The 22,707-nt window shown below is 34.3% G+C and overlaps 2 protein-coding genes across 12 annotated transcripts in view; one reads left to right on the top strand and one right to left on the bottom strand.

Moving 5' to 3' along the window:
- Positions 1 to 291, bottom strand: part of RUNX2 (RUNX family transcription factor 2) — a 300,299-nt gene extending 300,008 nt beyond the window's left edge. For all 6 annotated transcript variants that reach the window (XM_064476544.1, XM_064476542.1, XM_064476547.1 and 3 more), the window contains exon 1: positions 73 to 291. In XM_064476544.1, coding sequence (XP_064332614.1) covers positions 73 to 210 — 138 coding nt within the window. In that variant the 5' untranslated portion in view covers positions 211 to 291. The remainder of the gene's footprint in view (positions 1 to 72) is intronic.
- The window catches only part of SUPT3H (SPT3 homolog, SAGA and STAGA complex component), a 385,861-nt gene that overhangs the window by 50,182 nt on the left and 312,972 nt on the right, over positions 1 to 22,707 (top strand). Inside the window, exons 2-3 of one of the 6 annotated variants that reach the window (XM_064476549.1) lie at positions 12,283 to 12,387; positions 14,479 to 14,532. The exons of 3 other annotated variants lie outside the window; for them this stretch is intronic. In XM_064476549.1, coding sequence (XP_064332619.1) covers positions 12,383 to 12,387; positions 14,479 to 14,532 — 59 coding nt within the window. In that variant the 5' untranslated portion in view covers positions 12,283 to 12,382. The remainder of the gene's footprint in view (positions 1 to 12,282; positions 12,388 to 14,478; positions 14,533 to 22,707) is intronic. 2 more of the 6 variants (XM_031434603.2, XM_064476550.1) reach the window with 2 other exon arrangements.

The raw sequence follows: 22,707 nt of genomic DNA, 5'->3' as shown, positions 1-22,707 counted from the left end.
AACAAAAAGAGAATGAGCAAATATTTGAAGGACCTACTATTACTGCATAGACTGTGGTTAGAGAGCACTCACTGACTCTGTTGGTCTCGGTGGCTGGTAGTGACCTGCGGAGATTAACCATTTAAAAACCAGAGACTTCTTGCTGTCCTCCTGGAGAAAGTTTGCACCGCACTTGTGGTTCTGTGGTTGTTTGTGAGGCGAATGAAGCATTCACACAATCCAAAAAAGCAAAAGCTTTAAAACTCCTTTTTTTTGCAAGCACTATTACTGGAGAGACAGAGTCATGTGGTTAGTGACCTCACGGTGCTCACAGTACAGTGGGACTGCCTACCACTGTGGCTTTCCCCCTGCTCTTGGTCTGTCTTTCTCTCTCTCTCTCTCTGACAAAAGGCTTGTGGTAAGGCCCTTCCTGGCATCCAGAAGGATATAGCTTTTTAATTTTTGTGACTCATGAGGATTTGGATGGAATACAAATGCTGAAGGAGCCCAAACTCCTGTAAGGTTCAGCATTTGTGGAGCAGAACTCTGCAGTTGTGGGCTGTCCTTTCTGTCCCCCTCAACTCCTACTTTTTTTGTGCCGCCTCCTCTTACTTAGTCCATGAGTTTGTCTGTGGAGACGTGAGCAAAATTGGCTCAAGAGGCGGTGTGAAATTCTGAACAACAGTGATGATTTACAGTAATTTACATCCTTGGATTGTATCACATTCTGGGGTCTGCTTCCTATTTGCTGGGTGATTGGAGTCCTTCTGTTTTTCTTTTCCTTGTCTTCTTAAACTTGTGAATCTGTAACTCATTGTAAAAAAAAAAAAGTTTACCTTTTTAAAGGTCTGGTTGCAAACTGTTTGCTGGGCTTGACTGTAATTGGCTGTCATGAAAGTGTTAGTCTGGGGATTCTTTTACAAATATTCAATCATGTCTGTCTAGTTTATGTCTGATCGATATTGAAGGCCGGCTCCTACAATAAAGATTAAATGTAATTTGTATCTTTTGTGTTATGTTTACCTTTATCTCATGGCTAGTTTGAGTATCTTATAAAAACGAATAGCAAGAGTTGTAGTGTAGTTTACTGGCTAAATCTTAGTTTTCTTAATGCTTGTAATAATTTTTAATTTTCAAGGAAGTATATTCATTTTGTATAATCCTTTAAAAAGTTTATTTGGATATTAACTTTAACAGAGCCTTTGATAGCAAATCTTCCACAAATATGAAGTGGAATTCTTATGTTGTAACTTAGATTATTCAATGTTACTGATTTTTATAAGCTCAGAATGGAGCGGGTTAACAGAAGCTGTATTTTTTGTTTATAATAGAAGCTTTGAAATAAATTACAAAATGCTGTGTGTAGTAAGGAATAATGCACACAGAGTATGTTAGTCTTGATTTGCTAATTCTGATTCAGAAGAAAATTGGAAACATCTTTGGGGAACTATCTCCTTTTTTGCCCCTTTGGACATGTATGTATAGAACTCATTTTCTTATTAGGATGATTATATATCATAGGCAGAGAATTTCATATTTATGAATAGAGCTTCCTGTTTTCATCAGTTGAGAGCGATGGGGTATTTTTCAACAAAAATTATAAAGCTGAACAGACCAATTTTCTAGGCATTTTTTGGCCATTTATCCATGCCACTCTGAATTTGCATGTTTGACTTCTTCCTAGCGTGATAGTAACCAGGAGTGGCACGAAGTAAATGACTTGGAAGGTGGGCGGAGACAGTGAATTACAAAGCATTATTTGGGGTGTATAGTGTGGTAAGGGCCGGGAAATAGTAAGGACGATGTTAGAGCCAAAATATCCCTTTGTGCGGACATCCTAGCACAGTTCATTATCTACTTTTGGTTTACATACAATAGAGATAAATGTACTAACATGTTCATAAGTCTCTTTACCAAAAAATAATTTGCCCAAAATACACTGGGAGGACATGGGAATGACTTTAATCCTTTATTATTCAAATGTCTTCAACTTTGCCATAATAAACTTTCAGTGATTAAAAAACCAGAAATACATTTTGGTGTTTTATTTTAAATATAGATTTATCATGCCTCATTGTGTATGTAAACAAGTTTTACGTTGAAAAGTAAAAGCTTCATTTAATATGCAGTTATTCATGCAAGAGAGAGAAAAGTTATTCATTTATTCTTTCATAAATAAGGTGTACGGTATGATCTATATCTCTAATATCTAAAGTAAGTTAAAGGAGGGCTTTGTCTATATAATTTGTGGAATTTTCAAACATAGTTCCATATGCACATACAATAGCAGCAGAATCAGGCAACTGAAAAACGTTTAGCTGCTGTAGTATGGCAAGCAAATGCTTTTCTTCTTTCAGAATAAGTTTTTGGTTTCTGCATTAGGATTCCCCGACATCTTAAAACCCAAACCTTTCTATTTTCTCCCTTAAAATTTTTTTAATTAAGTGTATCTAGGCCCTACAAATTAACTTTATATGTATTTGAATAATTTTTAACATGTATGTGTCTCTTATCTACTTGTTCTCTTTTTGTAGGTAACCTTCCTGCACATAATTTTGGGGGCAGAGTGATCCCTCTGATTGCTTAAGAGTTTAACAGATATTGTTGAATATGCCCTTTCTGTTTTGTGTGAGGCCCATCAAATTCTGGCAGGAGAAAGGTAGTGAGGTCATGTGCTTTAAAGTTTGTATATTCATTATATATACGCACACACAAACACATACATACATGCATCCATGTGTGTGTGGGCATATATATACATATATATATATATGTATATATATGCACATTTTTTTTTCCCCTAAATTGAAAATCTCTCCTCTTTGGAGCAAATAGTACTTTGTGGTAAACATTTAGAAACAACAGCGATAACTGGTACACATTTGATAATCGACAGTTTGTCTCATTAGAAATAGCTTACCCACATATGATGAAGAGAGACTGACTCAGAGTCACTGCAGATAAAGCTCTTGATTATTGATTTATACTGTGCTTAAAATCAAATGGAAACCACAGGGTTTTTTTGATTTTTCAAAGACCCTCAAAACTTCGTTCTTTGGGGGGATATGGTAGTATTTGCTATGTTGAAATAAGTAGTGAGTTTAGGTCTGCTGTATAAATGATGTATTATAATGCCACGGAAATGAAATACAGCTTTGAACTTGAAAACATTTCAGAAAGTAGTTATCTTGCTTCCCCAGTACCTTGTATTTAATAAATTTGTCAACATTAGTCGAGCTTTTTATATTGTATATTGTTATATAACACTATAATGTTTTAAATGCTGCATATATCTTCATTGTTACCTTTTGAATTATTTTTTTATTTTCTGAAATAATGATCGTATTTTAATATAGCAGTTTTATCAATATCAATCTTGTACCCATTTCTAGTTTTTGATTATTTTAAACTTCTATTTGCTGCTGTTCTATTTTTCATTTAATTGAAAACAGTAGAAGCAAAATAGGTTTGATGTAGGAATTTTATAAATTATAGAAATCCTATTTTGGCTTAAAATATTCCCACTGATTATGAGGTTTTAGCAAGGAATTTTCTTATTTTATTATTTCAACTTGGTATGTGACAGTTTTTTTGACAGTTATGTTTGGATTTGATATATAGCTGTTGAAGCTTATATAACATTTATTGGGCCTTGTATTGGTTTGAAAAATTTTATATTAGTAAAATATATATAGTTTTATTAATATTTTAAATTATGATAGTTATGAGAGATTTAATTCTACTTCCTTATTTTAATGGGGTATATATCCATGCACACAACTGCACACATGTGTGGCTGTATGTGTGTACAAGGTATTTTTTTTTGGTACTTTTTATAATGAGAATTTTTTTCTCTGTTTCTTTAAATTATGCAAAAACCCAAAGCACTATCATATCCATGATTGTTTGAACAACTTCATTTGGTTAGTATTGCAGCTCTCTGTCTAAATGTGAGATTATGTGAAAGTTGGGTGCCAAAGAGAAAGTACTTAATTTTTCTATCTCCCTTCCTCTCCCGTTCTCTGTCTCCTTCCACAACCCCCCACCGCCCCCACCGCCTTCTCCCTCCTTTCTTCCCTCTGTCCTACAGGCTTTTTTGGTTTCTCTTTCTCTTGTTTTGACATTTCTATAAAATCTCAGAGTAGATTCTGAAGGGTCTAGTAGAGGACATTGGCATGAATCTTCACTAATGAACACCTGGCAAGTTTGAAACTTCTAACATTCAAGACAAATCATTGTTATATCTTGATATAGTACATCTCATTTGTTAGATGGTATTGGCATCTGATTAGAGATTTTCCTTTAACAGTTTTTAATTCCTTCCCCTGTGTTAATTTACTTTAACACGTTGATTCACATGACTTTACCACTTTAATTATGAGGATTACTTTTCTTCCCCCTCTGTTTTTGAAGTACACAGTGACCCATATTTGTTTAATGTAACTGTATAAATAATTCATGTTTCTTATAATTATTAGAACAATTCGTCTTCTATTGCTGTCATTTTTCTAAGAAGAAAAAAAGGCGAGAACTTGCTGAAAATATGGGAAACATGCTCATGTGACAGCTGAGGATGTGGCTAGGGTAAAGCAGGAAACTACTACCCACAATGCAATGTTACATATACTACCACTTAATAAAATTTATATCAAACATGCTACTGACAAAACCAAAGAAAAATAATATCCCAACTATACTAGTTAATGTGCTAAATATATCTAGGGAAAAGTGAAACTAATCTTTTTGGAACCTTTGTACTTAGAGAATATAGTACATGAAACGGTGGGGCATCATAGTACATTGGAGCCTTTGTGCTGTGGGACTCGCTTGGAGGGGAAACTCTTGTAATGAGAACTTTTTGGATATTCACTTTCCTGGAAAAGGCACCCTTTTTCTTTTTCAGTTGAATTGTTGCAGTGTTCAATAGGGTTCGAGGACATTGTCATCTAGTTGGAAAAATAAGTTAAATGATGATACAGTCACCACTGTTTTTTAAACTTTTTACCCAGCCAGGTATATTTCCTTACATTCTGTTTAAAGTTGTTTTTTATTGCCAGGTTTCAGATGGGACTTGAATTGTTCACTGAGGCATTTTTCTTTTCAAAGTAATTGTTTTTCTTGTTCTTTCTTTTTATTTATCTTAACCTACTTATAGCTTACCTGTTCAGTCTGCTTTACTGTAGGGAGGTTAGTCTAAAGCAAAATGTAAACTGCTTTTATAATGTGGGTGAAAAAGATGAGGAGCTCTTCTTAAAAAAAAAACCAGGTTTTAATATATTTTGGGGTTTCTGTTTATAAATCTTAATCTTCTGTGCTCTTAACTGTCAGAGTTTAGTAATTTTGATGAATTTAGTACCTTAGTAACTTAGATGAATTTTGAGGTTTTATACAGTAGGTTTTTTAAAGATTTAAGTAAGGTAACATAATAGTTTTTGAATTGATGAAGAATGTATAGAAATTGTATTAGATAAAGAATAGGAAAGACCATTAAGTTATGGTACTTTTGAAGGATTTCTTCTTAGTATTCTGGTATATAAATTGTCACTGTTTCAGATCTGCCACAGTATTTGTCATCTTCTCATTGAAACATTAATATAGTGTCTGTCTGTATCTCTATTAAGGATGATTTGCTTAATTGTTTGAAGTATTTTCTCCTTTAGAGGCTTATCAATAACAGCTGTAGCACTGTGGCTTTTCTCCATGGACTCATGGTGGTCTTTGGAACAACGTTTTTCAGCTTTGACAGGTGAGACAGAGGCTCTCCAGTGCCACTGCATTTGGATGAATCTAGCTGTGGTTGGAGAAAGTGCATCTTGCCAAAATATATGGGTGAGACCACACACAGCCTTTAAAATAGTTATTGTAGGCTTATTTCTAGGGATACATGTCTTGACAGTTCTTTTATTTGCATGCCAATTTCATTGCTGTGTATAGATTTTTCATTGGTTTCTGTAAAGGCGATTGCATATTTAGGTCTCTATTTGTTAAGCTTTGTGTGTAATTTACACTGGAAAATACTCCTGAGTTCAGCTGTAATTAACAATACAGAAAATATATTGGCTATGAGTCACTGGAGTACTGATCTTTTTGTTTTCATAAATTGGACAGTATTCTCATTGGAAATCTCAATTTCTCAGTTTAGGAGTCAGAAATTGATCCAATTTGAACTTTAAGATTAAATGAATTAGAAAAGAATTTTAAAATATTCATATATTTTAGTTATATTAATAGTAAAAAATTTGTGGTTCATGTTATTCAGAAGTACATTATTTTTATAATATTGATATAATAAAGCATTGTTCAAAATGTAAGTTTTACACTTTAGTAAAAGTTTGAAAGCTTCAAAACAGATTGCTAAAGAAGTCAGTTTCTTAGTGCATAGGCATAATACGCAAGCTATCCACTCTTTTTATGAGATGATTAAAACTTTATTCAGCTTAGTGAAGTGTAAAAATTGACTACATTTTTTTAAAAAAGTATGTTTTGTCTTCTAAAACTGGCTTTTTCAGTGACCAGTAAAGAGCACTCTTAAGACTTTTAAAAAGGGTTTTTGTTTTTAAATAAAATGTTATAGTATTTAGATAGTTATTCATGATTCTTAAGTTACTCATGATAACAGTATTAAAACTTAATTTCTTAAATCCTGGCAGGTCTTAGTGACAAGACTTTTCACATGTTGATCAGTGAATGTTGGCTAAGTATATATTTATAAAAATGTAATCAGCTGTGATAAGATTGCAGTTTCATTCTAGATATTTTCATAAGGAAAACAGAATCTCCCGAGAGAACTGGAAATTCAGTTTCCTCCCCACCATTATCCCAGTACCTTTCCATTGCTGAATGGTTCTGGCTGGAAAGTACTGGGTAAGTATGTTCCCACAGCTTTTCCAGAGAACCAGTTTATGGAAAGAAGGGAGAAGATAGTATGCACGAAAAGACTATTTAAAGAAAAATTTGGTCTTTGTCTCAGAAATTGGCCATGTATGTGAACCTTGATTGGATGCTAGATTTTAAAAAAGCTTCATAAGTCATTTTTAGGATATTTGAGAAAATTCAAATATGGATTGGATATTAATGATTCTGTGGAATATTTATTAAATGCGATAAAGCTATTGTACATAGATAGGAAAATACTCTTACTCTTAAGAGAGTGCATGATGAGTTATTTTCATGAAGTCAGTACCATACTTAAACACATATGTACATAAGACAGATGTGGCAAAATGTGGACAATTGATGAGTCCTGGTGAAGGAACTTTTTTTTTTTTACTATTAATTTTAGGCATTTATTTTACTATTTTTCACTTTAAACAGTAACTTCTGAAAAGTGAAGCATTTTGTAAATTGTGTATGGGGGTTTGATTTCAAATTGAAATTAGATAGTTGGGGAAAATTCATTTACTTGTATAAATAGCTTTAAAATGTGTAAATATGAATAGCCTTGGCTGTTCACAGCAATTCTAGATTTTAGCTTATAGTTTTATTTTTTGCATTGAATTCTATTCATGATAAAACAGCTAATTTTCACAAATTTATACATGGCAAATATAAATTGGAAATGGTAAAATATTTTTGAAAATGCCAATCTGAAAAATTTTCACATTCGAATGATAGTTACTCAAGTCTAGACCAATAAGCTAGAGGTTTTTAGAAAATCAAAACAGGCATCTTATTTTATGTCATTTGTTTATTTTTAATTAGGTGCTTCTAAAATACATAAAAATGCCTTTAAAAGCTCATTCACATTAAATAAATACTACTGAATTGTACTTCTCCTAAGTTGTTTATACTATTAGATTGTATGCTTTGAAGAAGTATTTTAATGAGCAGAAACCTGTATCTCTATATGTAAATTAGAATTTATGTTGTCAGCTCTCACCCTACCAAAGATCTATACATTTTTTTTCTGTAGAGCGCTCGATAGTAAATATTTTTGGAGCCATAAGGTCCCCGTCTACTTCTCAGCTCTGCCACTATAGTCTGAAAGAGAGGCAGTTAATGTATTAGACAATAAATGAATGGGCATGGCTGTGTTTCAGTAAAACTGTGTATTCACTCACAGGCAGTTGGCCTGCCGTTCTGCTGCCTCTGTACTGTTATATAGAGAGATTTGTGGCCTTAGTGGAGAGCCTCTTTAGTAGACCAGGCAAGATTAGTTTGAAATAATGATCCAAACTTTTAATTTACTTATTATAATGGAAGTTTTTCTTAAAGTATGTACAAAATCTGGAGGTTTTTTGAGTTTTTTTAAAATACATTTTTATTGAAGTACTGTTTACAATGTTGTGTCAATTTCTGGTGCACAGCACAATACTTCAGTCACGTGGGTACATACGTACATTTGTTCTCATGTTCTGTTTGACCATAGGTTACTGCAAGATATTGAATATGGTTCCCTGTACTATACAGTATAAACTTGTTGTTTATCGGATTTTGTGAGAATCCTCTTGTATTTCAAAATGAGAGACACTCTATAGAGTTCAGTAGGTGTTCTGTGCGATTCAGTGGGTTTGTAGATGTGATTCTTGGTGTATTTGTGGGAGAGGGTGAGCTGTAGTCTCGCTACTCTGCCATCTTGGTTCCCCCCCCATTTTTTTTGTTTTTGTCTTTAGTTCATTGTTGTATGAAAGATCATATCTGTCAGATTTCATGACTGTCTTTTGAATTGAGTAGTGTAAGTTCCATCTTGATAACATAATTGTTACATACTGTGAATAATTTTATAAGGCATCCTAAAATTCTTTTAGGAATAAGGCTGGAATCCAAATAAATAATCTAGATTATAATCCGTCCCCCAATTATCATAAATCTCAGTATTTATCTTAGTTGTTCATTATTACTAATAAGAAGTATGGTAAGATTCTTATACTTTTTGTGAACAGAAATTTTTTCTTTTACAGATTGCACTGAATTTAATGCCCAAGCATAAAATATTTAACAGAAATCTTATTAGTGATTATGGTGAGCTATTTCCCCTCTTTTTTCATTTATATTTGAATTTTAATCTGAGCAGAGAAAGAAATTAATTATTTTTGCTATTAATCTCCAAAAAATTTATTGTATCCATCACTGTTCATGATATCCAAAGTAAACTAGCTTTCTGAGGATTCACCTACATTAGCTAGAGTGACTATTATTTATTGGGTGATGACGATGGTTACAACAACTGAGCAGGAGAAGTAACCATTACTATTTTTTATTGGTAAAGTGCAGATGAACCCATATTTTGATCTAAATTTGAGACCTTTAGTGTATTAATACTTAAGATTTTAAATAAATGAGCTATATATAAGTGAGATGGCAAAAGTTGACAATTCATAAACACCTTATTTTATCCATGATTATTTTAAGCAATTCCAGTTATTGCACAAATAAGGAAGGATCAGTTGAAAAAGTATTACTGTATAAATCTCATATAATTTCATCATAAAGGAGCAGTTGTCCTCCCTTCTTTCTCCCCTGCAAGCTCTGGCCATTGCTTGCTTGCCCTCATTTCTGATGAAGTTCTAACATGATTGTTTTTACACCACTTCCCTTTCCCCAACATTTAATTTTAAAACAGACACACAAGTCATTGTAAGTAATGAGAATAGCCTCTCTGTGAAGGAAACACACGAAGATACTAATGAACAAAAACTCAAAAACCATCCTCCAGGGTCATTTAATATGGAGTCAGACTGCCCTATCTACCTTAAAAGGTATCACTGTTGTAGCAGTTTAACAAACAAGAGGAACATTTAATTAAACATATGTTGTTTAAAAAGATAAGGAAATACTTAATATTTATGCATTTGAAGATTAAAACCTGGCCTAAAAATTAATGGATATATACAGATTTAGTCATTATAGTTTGCTTTCTCTTTGTACTATTGTAAATCTCTAGGATTCTCCTCATTATAGCTATCTGTCTATTTTTTAAAAAATTAAGAATCCTGAAGTTTTCACGTTTCTGAAAGAGCTTATGGTTTATTCCATATAATTGATATATATGGCAGCATTGTTGGATAGTTATTTACTGCATGAAATCTTTCAAAAGCTTAATACTGGAAATGTCAAAATGAACCATTCAAAGCTTGATAGGTTTTATTTTTTAGAGCCATTTTAATTTTACAGAAATTTGAGAACAAAGTACAGAGTTTCTATATCCTTCCCTCAGCCCTCAGTTTCCCGTATTGTTAACATCTTGCATTGGGACCCTATGTTTGCTACAGTTGATGAACCAATATTGATATGTTATCTCCTAAACTGAAGTCAGTAGTTTATATTAGGGGGTCATTCTTTATGTTGTGCAATTCTGTATAATGTTATATATCTGCAATTACATTATCATACAGGGCATTTTTCTCTAAATTACCATAAAATTTTGGTTAAATACATGTAAGAAAATTTAACATCTTAACCATTTTGGCAACTGTTGTTTTACTCTCTATGTTACTGTCATTTTCAGAATGTCATATGTTGGAATCATAGAAAATATAACGTTTTCAGATTAAAGATTTTCACTTAGCAGTGTTCATTTAAAAGCAGTGTGTCTTTTCTGTGGCTTAAAGTTAATTTCTTTTTACTGCTGAAAAATATTCCATTGTATGGATATACCGCAGTTTATCCATTCACATATTGAGGTAAATCTTGACTGCTTTCAGTTTCTGGCAATTATGAATAAAGCTGCTAAAAATATGAGTGCTGGTTTTTGTGTGGACATAAGTTTCCAGTTCATTTGGGTAAATACTTAGGAGTGCGATTTCTAAATTGTCTGCTAAGACTATGTTTAACTTTGTAAGAAACTGCCAAATTATCGTCTAAAGTGTCTGTATCGTTTTGCATTCACAGCAGTAATGAATGAGAGCTGCCCTTGCTCCACACTGTCATCAGCATTCGCTGTTCTTAGTGCTTTGGACTTTAGCTCTTTTAATAGGTGTGTAGTGGTACCTCGTCATTGTTTTAATTTGCAATTCCTCATTGGCAAATTATGTTGAGCAACTTTTAATATGCTTATTTGCCATCTATGTATCTTCCTAGGGAGGTATCTGTTCAGATCTTTCTCCCTATTTTAAATTAAATTTTTTGTTATTTAAAATTGAGTTTTAAGAGTTCTTTGTATATACCACATCTTGTTGATATGTTCGTTTATTGATGAACACTTAACTTGTTTCCACCTTTTGGCTATTGTGAATAACACTGTAATTGAACGCTGGTATACACTTCTCTGTTCAAGTTCCTATTTTCAGTTCTTTTGAGTGTGTACCTAGGAGTGGAATTGCTGGGTCATATAGTATTTCTGTGTTTAGTTTTGTGAGGAGCCACCAAACCAGACACGTGTTTTGCAAATATTTTCTCCCAAAGTGTTACTTGTCTTTTCATTCTCTTGATGGTATCTTTCACACGGTGGAAGTTTTTTTATTTTAATGAAGTCCAACTTAATTTTTTCTCTCATGAACCATACTTTCGGTGTTGTATCTACAAAGGCCTTCCAAATTCAAAGTTATCTAGATTTTCTCCTATATCTAGAAATTTTATAGTTTTAAATTTTGCATTTAGGTCTGTGAACCATTTTGAGATAATTTTTTGGAAGATGTAAGGTCAGTATCTAGGTTCATTTCTTTTACATTCAGAGGTTCAGTTATTCCAGCACCATGTGTTGGAAAGACTATTGCATGGCTTTGCTCCTTTGACAAAATCAATTGGCTGTATTTCTGTGGGTCTGTTACTGGGCTTTTTGTTCTATCCCATTGATTTAGATGTTTCTTCTTTTGCCAGTACCATGTGCTGTCTTGATTACTGTAGCTTTATTATGCTACAGTGATACAATATATCAGTTTGTTGATATTCATAAAATAACTGGCTGGGATTTTCTTTGGGATTGCATTGAATCTGTAGATTCAGTTGGAAGAAAATGATACCATAACAGTATTGAGCCTTCCTGTCAGTGAACACAGAATATCTTTCTATTTATTTAAATATTCTTTAGTCTCTTTTATCAGAGTTTTGTAGTTTACCACATACTGATCTGCATAATTTGTTGGATTAATATCTAAGTAAGGATTTTTTAATGCCAAGGTAAATAGTATTTTTTTAAAATTTAAAATTCCAATTATTGATTGCTGGTGTATAGGGAAGTAATTGTCCGTTGTTTATTTACTTGGTATTCTACAACCTTGCTATTAATTGCCTGTTATTTCCAGCTTTTTGTTGATTCTTTGTGATTTTACACATAGTCATGTCTTCTGTGAATAAAGACAGATTTATTTCTTTATTTTCAACATTTATACTGTTTGTGTGCTCTTTTTTGGCTTATTTCGTTAGCCAGAACTTTCAGTATGACATTGAGCAGCAGTGGTGAAAAGGAGTATCCTTGCCTGGTTACTGAGCTTGGAGGAAAGCATCTCGTTTCTCACCATCAAGAATGACGTAAGCTGTAGACTTTTTTTTTTTTTGCAGGTGTTCTTTATCAAGTTGAAGAAATTCCCCTCTAATGCTAATTTGCTGAGAATTTTTATCATGAGTGGGTGTTGGAGGACTTTGTCAAATGCTTTTTCTTTATCTGTTGAAAGGAACATATGGTCTTTCTTCTTTAGCCTGTTGATGTGATGGATTATATCAGTTGATTTTCAAATAAATCCCATTTGGTTGTGGTGAATACTTATTTTTATACATTATTGGATTTTACTTGCTAATATTTTGTGGAGGAATTTTTGCATCTGTGTTCATGGAAGATAATGTTATGTATTTTTCCTTACTTGTAATGTCTTTGTCTGCTTTTGGTATTAGAGTAATGCTGGGCTCATAAAATGAGTTAAGAAGTGTTCCCTCTGGATTAGATTGTACAACATTGCAGAGAATTTCTTCCTTATATTTGCTGCAATTTACCAATGAGGCTATCTAGGACTGATGCTGTCGGTTTAGGAAGGTTATTAATTATTGATTCAATTGTTGAAATAGATTTAGACATATTCAGATGATCTGTTTGTCCTTGTATGAGTTTTGGTAGCCTGTGTTGTTCAAGGAATTGGTTCACTTTATCTGGGTTCAAATTTGTGGGCACAGAGTTGTTCATAGTATTCCTTTATTATCTTTTAAATGTCCATGGGATAAGTAGTAATGTTCCCTCTTTCATTTCTCATATTAGTAATTTGTATCTTTTTTCTTAAATTGGCTAAATCTTTATAAATGTCATTTTTTAAAAAGAGCCATCTTTTAAAAATGTTTTGAGTATTTTAATTTTTTTAAATTTATAATTTTTAAAAATTGAGGTATAGACGATTTATAGTGTAGTGTTAATTTCTGGTGTACAGCATAGTGATACAGGTATATATATATATATATATATATATTCCTTTTCACATTCTTTTCCATTATAAGCTATTTACAAAGTATGAATACAGTTCCCTGTGCTATACAGTAGGACCTTGTTGGTTATCTGTTTTATATATCATAGGTAGTATCTGCAAATCCTGAACTCCCAATTTATTATTCCTCCCACCCCTTTTCCCTCCTGGCAACCATAAGTTTGTTTTGTGTCTGTGAGTCTGTTTCTGTTTTGTGAATAAGTTTATTTGTGCCATTTTTTAGATTCCACATACAAGTGGTATCACATAGTATTTTTCTTTCTCTTTCTAGCTTGCTTCACTTAGTATGACGAACTCCAGGTCCATCCATGTTGCTGCAGATGGCATTATTTCATTCTTTTTAGTGGCTGAGTAGTATTCTGTTTTATATATACCACATCTTCTTTATCTAGTCATCTGTTGATGGACATTATCTTAGTTTTTTTCTTTGATCCATTTGTTTACTGATATAGTTGGATTAATATCTATATATTTGTAACTTTTGACTCTCATTGTTCTTGTTCTTCGTTTGTTTGTATTCCACTTTTTTTATACCTTTCCCAGTTGGTGTTATATTAGCATTTTATATGATTCCATTTTCTTTCCTCTCAACATATCAGTTATACTTACTTTTTTTAAAAAAAGTTTTTTTTTTTTTTTTGGGTTATTTTAGACTTTGGAATGTACGCTTAACTAATCGAAGTCCACTTTGAAGTAACACTATATGGCTTCATGAGTATTCCAAGTACTTTATAAAAGAGTACTCCCTCCTTTATAGTGTTGCTGTCATTCACTTTACTTCTTTATAAGCTGTAATTGCTGAACACGTTATTACTATTATTATTTTGAACAAACTGTTGTTAGTTCAATAAGGAATAACTAAGTTTATTTTACCTTTTTCATCCTCTATCTAATACTATTATTTTTCTTTACATAGATCTGTGGTTTTGACTTTCTTTCTTTCTCTTTGAAGAATTTCTTTTAACATTCTTGTGAGGCAGGTTTACTGGTAATGCCAAGCTTTTGTGTGTGTGTGTGTATGTGAGAGAGAGAGAGAGAGAAAGTCTTTATTTTTGAGTTTTGAAGAATAATTTTAATGGACACAGAATTCTAAGTTGGTGTTTGTTTTTTTTTCTTTCAACACTTTAAATATTTAATTTCTCTCTCTTCTTAGTTGCATAGTTTTTGAAGAGAAGTCCAATGTAATTCTCATCCTTGACCTCTATAGGTAAGGTTTTTGTTTTCCTAACTTCTTTCAGGATTTTCTAGTTGTGTTTAATTTTCTACAATTTGAATGTGATATGCCTAGATGTTGATATTTTGGTATTTATCCTGCTGGGTGTTCTCTGAGCTTCCTGGATCTGTGGTTTTGTGTCTGTCATTAGTTTTTGAAAATTCTCAGCCATTATTATTACAAAGATTTCTTTTTCCTTTTTGCTCTTTCTTTTCTTTTTGATATTACCATTACATGTATTACATGTATGTTACTTTTGTGCTAATTTTCCCACAATTTTTCAATATTCATTTCTTTTTCATATACTTTTTAAATTTTCAATTTTGGAAGTTGTTGACATATTTTCAAGCTCTGTTAATTCTTTCCTCTACCATGTCAATCTACTGCTGAGTCCATAAAAAGCATTCTTTATTTCTTCTATAGTGTTGTTGTTGTTGTTTTGCATTTCCTTTTGATTTTTTTCTTTGTGTTTCCATCCCTCTGCTTATATTACCTATCTGTTCTCACATGTCTGCTTGTTCTATTAGGGCCTATAGCATATGAGTCATTGTAATTTTAAATTCCAGACTATTTTAGATAATTCCAGTTTAAAAAATTAAAATAATTTTAGTTATTTTCAATTTCAAAATCTCTGCCATATCTGATTCTGATTCTAATGCTTGTTTTGTCTCTTCAAATTGCTATTTTGCCTGATTAGCTGGCCATGTAATTTTTTGGAAGTCCAAATGCATTTGGTGAAAGAAACTGAGATAGACAGATCTTCAGTGTTAGGTTTTTATGTTTATCTGGCTAGGAATTAGGCAGTAACAGCTGTTACTGTAGTCATAATGTCAGAGACTAAAATTTCCTCTAGGGTCTCTTTTTTTTTTTTTCCTTTTGTTGTCTTTGGGTTTACCTTGAGAGTCCTTCTTAAGTAGAGTCTGAGGTTGGGGGTCTTGCAGCTGCAATCTGTTGTTATAGAAAAAGCTGATTGATGTGTTGGTAGAGGTTGGAGAATGGGAAGTGTTCTGTAATTCTGTATTCAGTTTTTAGTCTTTTTTGAGCCTGTGTGCCTGGCTGTGACCTTTATAAGTGCTTCTCTTCTCCCATCTTCTCTGCTCACATTGTCTTAGGAAGGCTAGAGGAGCAGAGGTTGAGCATTTCTCTTTTCTCATGTGGAGGGCTAGTTGAGGGTGGGATGGGTATTTCTCATCTCCCATGTCACAGACCAGAGACCGCTAGACTTGAGTGCCTCCCTTTCGTAGGGGCAGTTAGTCTTTGGTGTAATGCATGTTGGTTAGGCTCTGGTAAGTGGTTTCCCTTAAGAGCTAGCTTTTGTTCAGCACAACAGAGTATTTTGGGGCTTTTTCAAAACAGTTACTTTCCCCTTCTCCCTGCTAGAGTAGATTTTTTTCTGATATTCACTATGAAACCCGGTGGGGCTCTGGGAGGTGAAACACAGGAGTGTTTTCTCCACCTAAGAAGACGGATTGATTTTCAGTTTGTTTCACTTTTTTCTTGTCTTGAGGAAAATGTGATGCCTTCTAGCCTCTTTACATGTCAGACTGGAAACCTGAAATCAGTGTCTTTTTTTCTTTTTTAACAACAATTTTATATATTACAGTGTCTTAAAACATGGAATTTAGAAGCTCAGTATCATTCATTTATTTGTTCATTCTATGACCATTTATTAAACACTAATTATATATTAGGCTCTGTGTTTTTGGTGGGACTACAGGTTGAATAAGGCATATTCACAGGTCAAATGAATTTATATTGAAGGAACTATTTAGAGCACACAAATCAACTTAATACTGTAGGTTAAGTACCACATAGAAGTATAAACATGATAGTAGGTAGTGACAGAAAAGGGATTAACATGCAAACTGGAATAAAAAAGTTTGAGTTACAAGGTGAAGAAAATAGGTTTTAAGTTCCAGTTATACTTGGTATGTGATCCTGGATACGTTCCTCAGTTTCCTGTTCTTTCCTTGTAGTAAATGGTATAGAAGCCCCACCCAGATGTTTTTAATCTGGATGGAGTACCTGCCTATTCCTCATCTGTAGACTTGGTGACTGACAGCTCTTAGGTGTAACAGTTCTCCTCCACAGCACTGCTGGGAATTACCTCGCCCAGAGGTACCTGAGACAGTAAGCGCCCCACTTTCCCAGGGGGTGGATGGGTGGCCTGCAGCCAGTGACTGACTTTTATGGAGTATGGGGACTCGGCCATGTCTCAAGACAGGATGACTCCCTGGTGCCATTTAGACTCCAGAGTTCACCGTGGGATCAGGCTAGACTTTAGCAACACCCTTGGCCTTGTTGCTTTATCTTCTTCCTAAAATTTTTTACAGAAAAGCACTCCCTCAGTCACTTACAAAGAATTCTCATTTTCGAGTTTTGTTTCTTGGGAACTTGACTTAAGATACTCTCCCTCCTATTTAAAATTTGTCATCAGATATGCATAATAATTATCATTTTGACTGTTTTTTAGTTTTTAATTTATTTTTAATGTTTTATTTTTATTACAGAAGTTTCAGATGTACAGTATTATATTTCAACATCTGTATACACTGCAAAGTGATCACAACCACAAGTCTAGTTACCATCTGTCACCATACAGTTGACCACTCCCCATCCCCTCTGGTAACTGCTAATCTGTTCTCTGTATCTATGAGTTTGGTTTTGTTTTGTTTGCTTTGTTTTATTTGCTTTGTCTTGTTTTTTTTAGATTCCACATATGAGTGAAATCATAAGATACTCGTCTTTCTCTTTTTGACTTCTCTTACTTAGCATAGAGCCTTCAAGTTTCATCCATGTTGTTGCAGATGGCAGGATTTCATTCTCATTTTCTTTATGGCTGAGTAGTATTCCCTTGTATATGTTTAAAATATGAGAATAGAGAGTGGCATTAAGTATGTTCACAGTGTTGCACAATTATCTGGTTACTAGTCTCTAGTTGCCACTGTCTAGTTCCAGAACTTTTTCATCACCCCAAAAAGCAACCCCATACTCATTGAGTAGTTACTTACGTTAACCCCCACCCCAACACCCCCCAAAAAACCCAGCTACTGACAACACTTAGGAGCGGAGTTACTGGGTCATATTGTAATTCTGTGTGTATTTTCAATAACAAAAGCAAAGGTTTTTTGTTTTATTTTTTTTATGTTTTAGTGTCAGGAGGGCCTACACCTAGATATAATCCTGCAATGTAAGAGACTATATATAGAATGTTTATGATCATGTCTTTAGATCTTTGGGACCTAGGGCAGCTTCAGGATGGTGTGATTTTGGGTGAACCTCAACCTCTGTTTTCATCTGTAAGACAGAGTTAAGAGAGTACTCCCCCCGCCTTTGGACTTTTGTAAGGATGCCATTAGATAATGTATGTAAGCAAATAAGTGCAGTGCTACAATGCTATTGCAAGTTCTCACGGTAATGCTAGGAGAGATGAGGAAATGGAAGTAATGGAGGCTAAGTGACTTATCCACAGTCTTGCAGTTAATAGGGTTGGCAGGAGAAGCAGCTGCCAGTCTCCACCTGCCTCTCACTGCCCACTGTGACTTTGTGGTTTCTGGCCTCACTAAAGTTTTGACCATGTTATGTTTAATGCAGATCTTTGTTACACAGGGAAATAGGCAAGGGGCAAGAATCAGTGGATTTTCCGTGGCTGTTAGCATTGACGGGAAGTTGCATAACAATGATATTTTACTGATGGTAAAGAGTCTAGAGAGTCTGGAGAAATACTGTATGTCCAAAATTGCTGTTAGATTGCCGAAAGGTTATATGAATTGATAATCTTGTTGTGGTTCCGATTAACTTCTAAGAGAATAGTATTTTGAGAACTCTTTTCTACTTGGTGATACTGTTGGTATGAGAGGAAAGCTGTGTTATCTTTGAATTTTGAAGGGTATAATTTGAATTTTTCTTCTATTGCTTAATAAGTGTGACTTTGAGTAAGCCACATAACCTCTGAGATGCTATCCTAAATCACTAAAAGTGATGATAATGCGTCTTGAAAGATTATTGTAAGGCTAAAATGAGATAAAGTTTCGTTCCCTTATAGTAGATGTAGCATTCATGCATTATCTCATCCCTTTGTCAGCTGAGTAGGGCCTCTTTATCTCTTTTGCAAATGAGGAAGCTAAAGATTAGAGAAAGGTTATGTGAATTGACTAGGGTCACACAGCTAACAGGTAGTGAGTCTAAGATTTGAGCCCAGATCTGTCTGCCTCTCATTGCTAGCTAGAATTCCGTATAGAAGAGTAGTGTTTCAGGTGGGAGTTAGACTGGAAAATGCCCATGGTATCTCTGTTAGGCTTTATCTTCCCAAGGCCAGCCTTCTTACTTTTTCTGTTTTGCTTGCAGTTAATGGTTGAGTCAGACTTCTTGGGTTTGCAACTTGGCTTCATGATTTGTTTGCTGTATGACTAGGAGTGAAGTACTTCACTTTCTTGGCCTTCAGGTTCCTCATTTGTCAACTGAGAGTAGCAAGACATAATGGGATTTGAGGATGTTGTATTGTGGGATACATTAGTACACAGAGGAAGCCTGCAGTCATGTTCGCTACTGTTGTCTTTTGACATTTGAAACAGTAGTGTGGAAGGAGTTTGGAATTGGGGAGACCTGGGATCTGGTATAATTCCTACTTTTTAATTTCGAGTGAGGCTTTCATTGAACAAGTTAATTTTTTTGAAACTTAGTTTTTTCCCTGTCTTTGGAGAGAGAGATAATAACCTACCTTACAGGACTTTTGTTGATGTTTAAATGATGAGAGATTTAAAACAATGCCCAGAAGAGTACATACAAAAAAAAAATATTAGCTTTCTCTCCCTTTCTATTCCGTACTCCGGACTTTTTTGTGAAATCGTCGATGTCCTGGTCCTTCTCCAGAAGGGATTCATTTGGTCCTCGGACAGTGCAGTTCAGAGCTGCCTGCAGGGCGGCCAATGTGGTACAGCCTGTGCCTGATGGACAGTCGTGGTCTCACGTCTGTGTGCTGTTAGCTCAGTGCTTGTCTTCCTTTTCATCCACAAGAGAAAGCAAGAGGCTTTATATTTCCCAAGTAGTTTTAAAATTTAGACTGAATTTGTCCAAAGAAAGATAATTGTATTTTAATATTTGAATAAGAAATTGTTGCTATTAACAAAAATAATTCATACTTCAGTCTTCTCTGTACTGGTGTTAACAGCTGACTAGTATGATTTTTCTTTAAAATCTTTCAGCAAGCATATTTAGTAACTATCTCACCCTTCGCTCTGAGACTCACCACACAAGATAATGCAGGTATTACTGATGGATATTTTCTTATATTTACCTCTTTTTTAGGAACTGAAGATAAGTAATTATACATAAATATTTTCTAAAAAGTCTGTTAATATATTATCTGACTTCTCAGTAAATTATTGTCATTAGAGTATCTTCTGAATATAATACCACTAATGGTTAGATAGTATTGTCTTAGATTGGTACTGTCTTCTGATGTACTTTGCCTTACCCCCGGGGGGGCTCCCCTGGGTAGTTCAGCCTTTCCCTGCTCTCTCAGCCAGTGTAAATCCTCTAACCATGCTTGACAGTCCTGCTTGTTTATGTATTTCCTATCGTTAAAACTATGTGCCTTATATTATCCTTTATTACTTTGTGTTTTTGCTTTCATTCATTGTATGTTCAGAGTACTTATTCAATACAGCACATGGTAGTAACTGTGCTTAGTGCTGGAGGTATAGAGTGGATAAAGGACATTGGGGTGTATTAGGTGGTAAATGGATGAGCAAAACAGCATCGTAAGGATGACGGGGAGAGGATCATAACTCAGCCTTAGGGGAGAGCAGTTGGGCTGGATGTGATACTTAAACTGAATTTTAAGAGAATAATTATAGCTGACACTTGAAGAATATCTTGCATGGCTCATACTCTTTTAAGGCTTTATATACAGTAACTTATTTACATCTCAACAATTTATATGTAGCTACCATTATTATCACAGTTTCCAAATAAATAAGACATGACACAGAGAGATAAGGACTTTGCCAAGATGATACAGGGTTTGGTTCAATTTGGAGGAGGGATTCAGGTTTGGGCAGTTTGGCCCCAAAGCCCGTGCTCCTAAACATTTGCTATATTGTCTCTCAGGCCTCCTGGAGTCCCAGGGTTGGGATAGGGGAGAGGGTTGTGCCACAGGGGCCGGTAGTCACGGGGACATACAGGGAGTAAGTTTGGGAATTCCAAAGAGATGGGGCTGTCTAGACAGAACATTGTATGTGATGTTGTAGAGTCTTTTGAGAGATCGTAGCCATTCTGAGGGAACTGTGGGTTCTGTACTCGGCACTTGGCTTGTATGTGAAAGATTGGTGGGCGATGAGGCTGGGAAGTAGATGGATTTAGATAACGAAAGACTTTGTGTACTATGCTTACAGTATCTTGAAATCCTGCACTGCTTTGAGGGTGACTGTGTGTTAGTTCCTTTTGTCTCTTTTGAGGTCAAAATTTGTACCTGTGTCTACGTTCATTTACGTCTCTCTGGAGTGAGTACAGGTGGGGTGGGGAGTTATAGCAGAAGACAAGATTTCAGACATGTTAGGGACTCCATCATGTAGGGCTTTTTAGGAATATCAGGAACAGTATTCCACAGAATTTTATTTAGTGACAGTTTTCCTGTTGTACTTAGGATCTGAAAGTTTTAAAGTTCAAGAATTACTTGAATATTTTTTTCCAGAAAGATTATTCAAATATTCCTGTTTTTCTTTTGAAATAAACTACTTATCAAAAATTTATATCACAACTTCTGTCAGTTAGATTATTTTTATATTCTTAAAGGTCAAAATAAGCACTTTCTGTGTTTACTGTCTTATTCATGAATGATTTATAGTTCTTCTAAATATGTCTGCTTGTTGTCCAAGAATGCCCCAGTCAAGTGTTTTTTAACTGATTGTTCTGTCATTCTTTATTATCTTTATTGAACAAGTCACAGACTTATCATTGTACTCTTTTCAATGTAATTCTTGCTCATAAATTGTAGTGCTTTGAAGAAATCATTTAGTTCTTTTGAAATGACATTTAAAATGAAATCAACTTTTAGTTGTTAGAAAAAGTAACAGCTGAGACTTTGTAAGCTACTGTTAGTGGCTTTGGAAGCCAGTTGGTTAGCTAGTTGTCATAATGAGGTCATTTTCCAAAAGAAGATGAAGTCATTTGCCATCTTGTTTTAGTCATACTGGGCTTTTTCTTTGACCAAATATTTTCAAATTACACTTTCCCACCCACTTATTTTCATAGTTGCTAATACCTTCATGGACTAAGATAATGATGGAATTTTTAAAAGGCAACAGTTTATACTTAAGATGGTCAGTATGTGATTTGTGTTTTAGACCATAGTTAGAAAAAGACCTCTATAGACTTGAAATATTATTAATTTATATTTCCTAAGGGGAGAGCCAAGTAGTGTGTGGAGTTCTGTGTGTAAATCTCTACTACTGAGTTATCCTTTCCCCTTCCAAAATACCTGTACCATTCTGCATTCCTACCTGCAGTGAATGTTCCTTTTGCTCCACATCCTTGTCAACATGTGGTGTTGTCGGTTCTTATTGTTGAGTGTTAAGAGCTCTTCACGTATTTTGGGTAACAGTCTTTTATCAGATGTCTTTTGCAAAAGTTGTGGCTTATTTTCTCATTCTTTTGACAGTGCCTTTCCCAGAGCAGAAATGTTTAATTCCAGTGAGGTCCAACTTCTCAGTTATTTCCTCATGGACTGTGCCTTTGGTGTTGTATTGAAAAAGTCATCACCATGCCCAAGATCATCTAGGTTTCCTCCTGTGTTACCTTTTATGAATTTTACAGTTCTGCATTTTACATTTAGGTCTGCGATCTATTTTGAGTTAATTTTCCTGAAGGATATAAGGTCTGTGTTTCGATTCATTTGTTTGCACGTGAATGTCCATCTGTTTGAGTACCATCTGTTCCATTGTATGCCTTTGCTCCTTTATCAAAGATCAGTTGGCTGTATTCATGTGGGCCTATTTCTGGGCTCTATTTGGAACCATTGATTTATTTGTCTGTTCTTTCACTAGCCCACACTGTCTTGATTGCTGTAGGTTTATCCTAGTTGTCTTTATTTCTTCATTTGGAGTTTGGTTATTATCTACTGTCCTTTCATTTCTGCATAAAGGACTCCCTTTAGTATTTCTTGTAGGG

The sequence above is a fragment of the Camelus dromedarius genome, chromosome 19 (assembly GCF_036321535.1).
Source record: "Camelus dromedarius isolate mCamDro1 chromosome 19, mCamDro1.pat, whole genome shotgun sequence".
Classification (NCBI taxonomy): domain Eukaryota; kingdom Metazoa; phylum Chordata; class Mammalia; order Artiodactyla; family Camelidae; genus Camelus; species Camelus dromedarius.
Note: the sequence above shows the minus strand (reverse complement) of the source record. Positions and strands in the feature narration are given on the sequence as shown.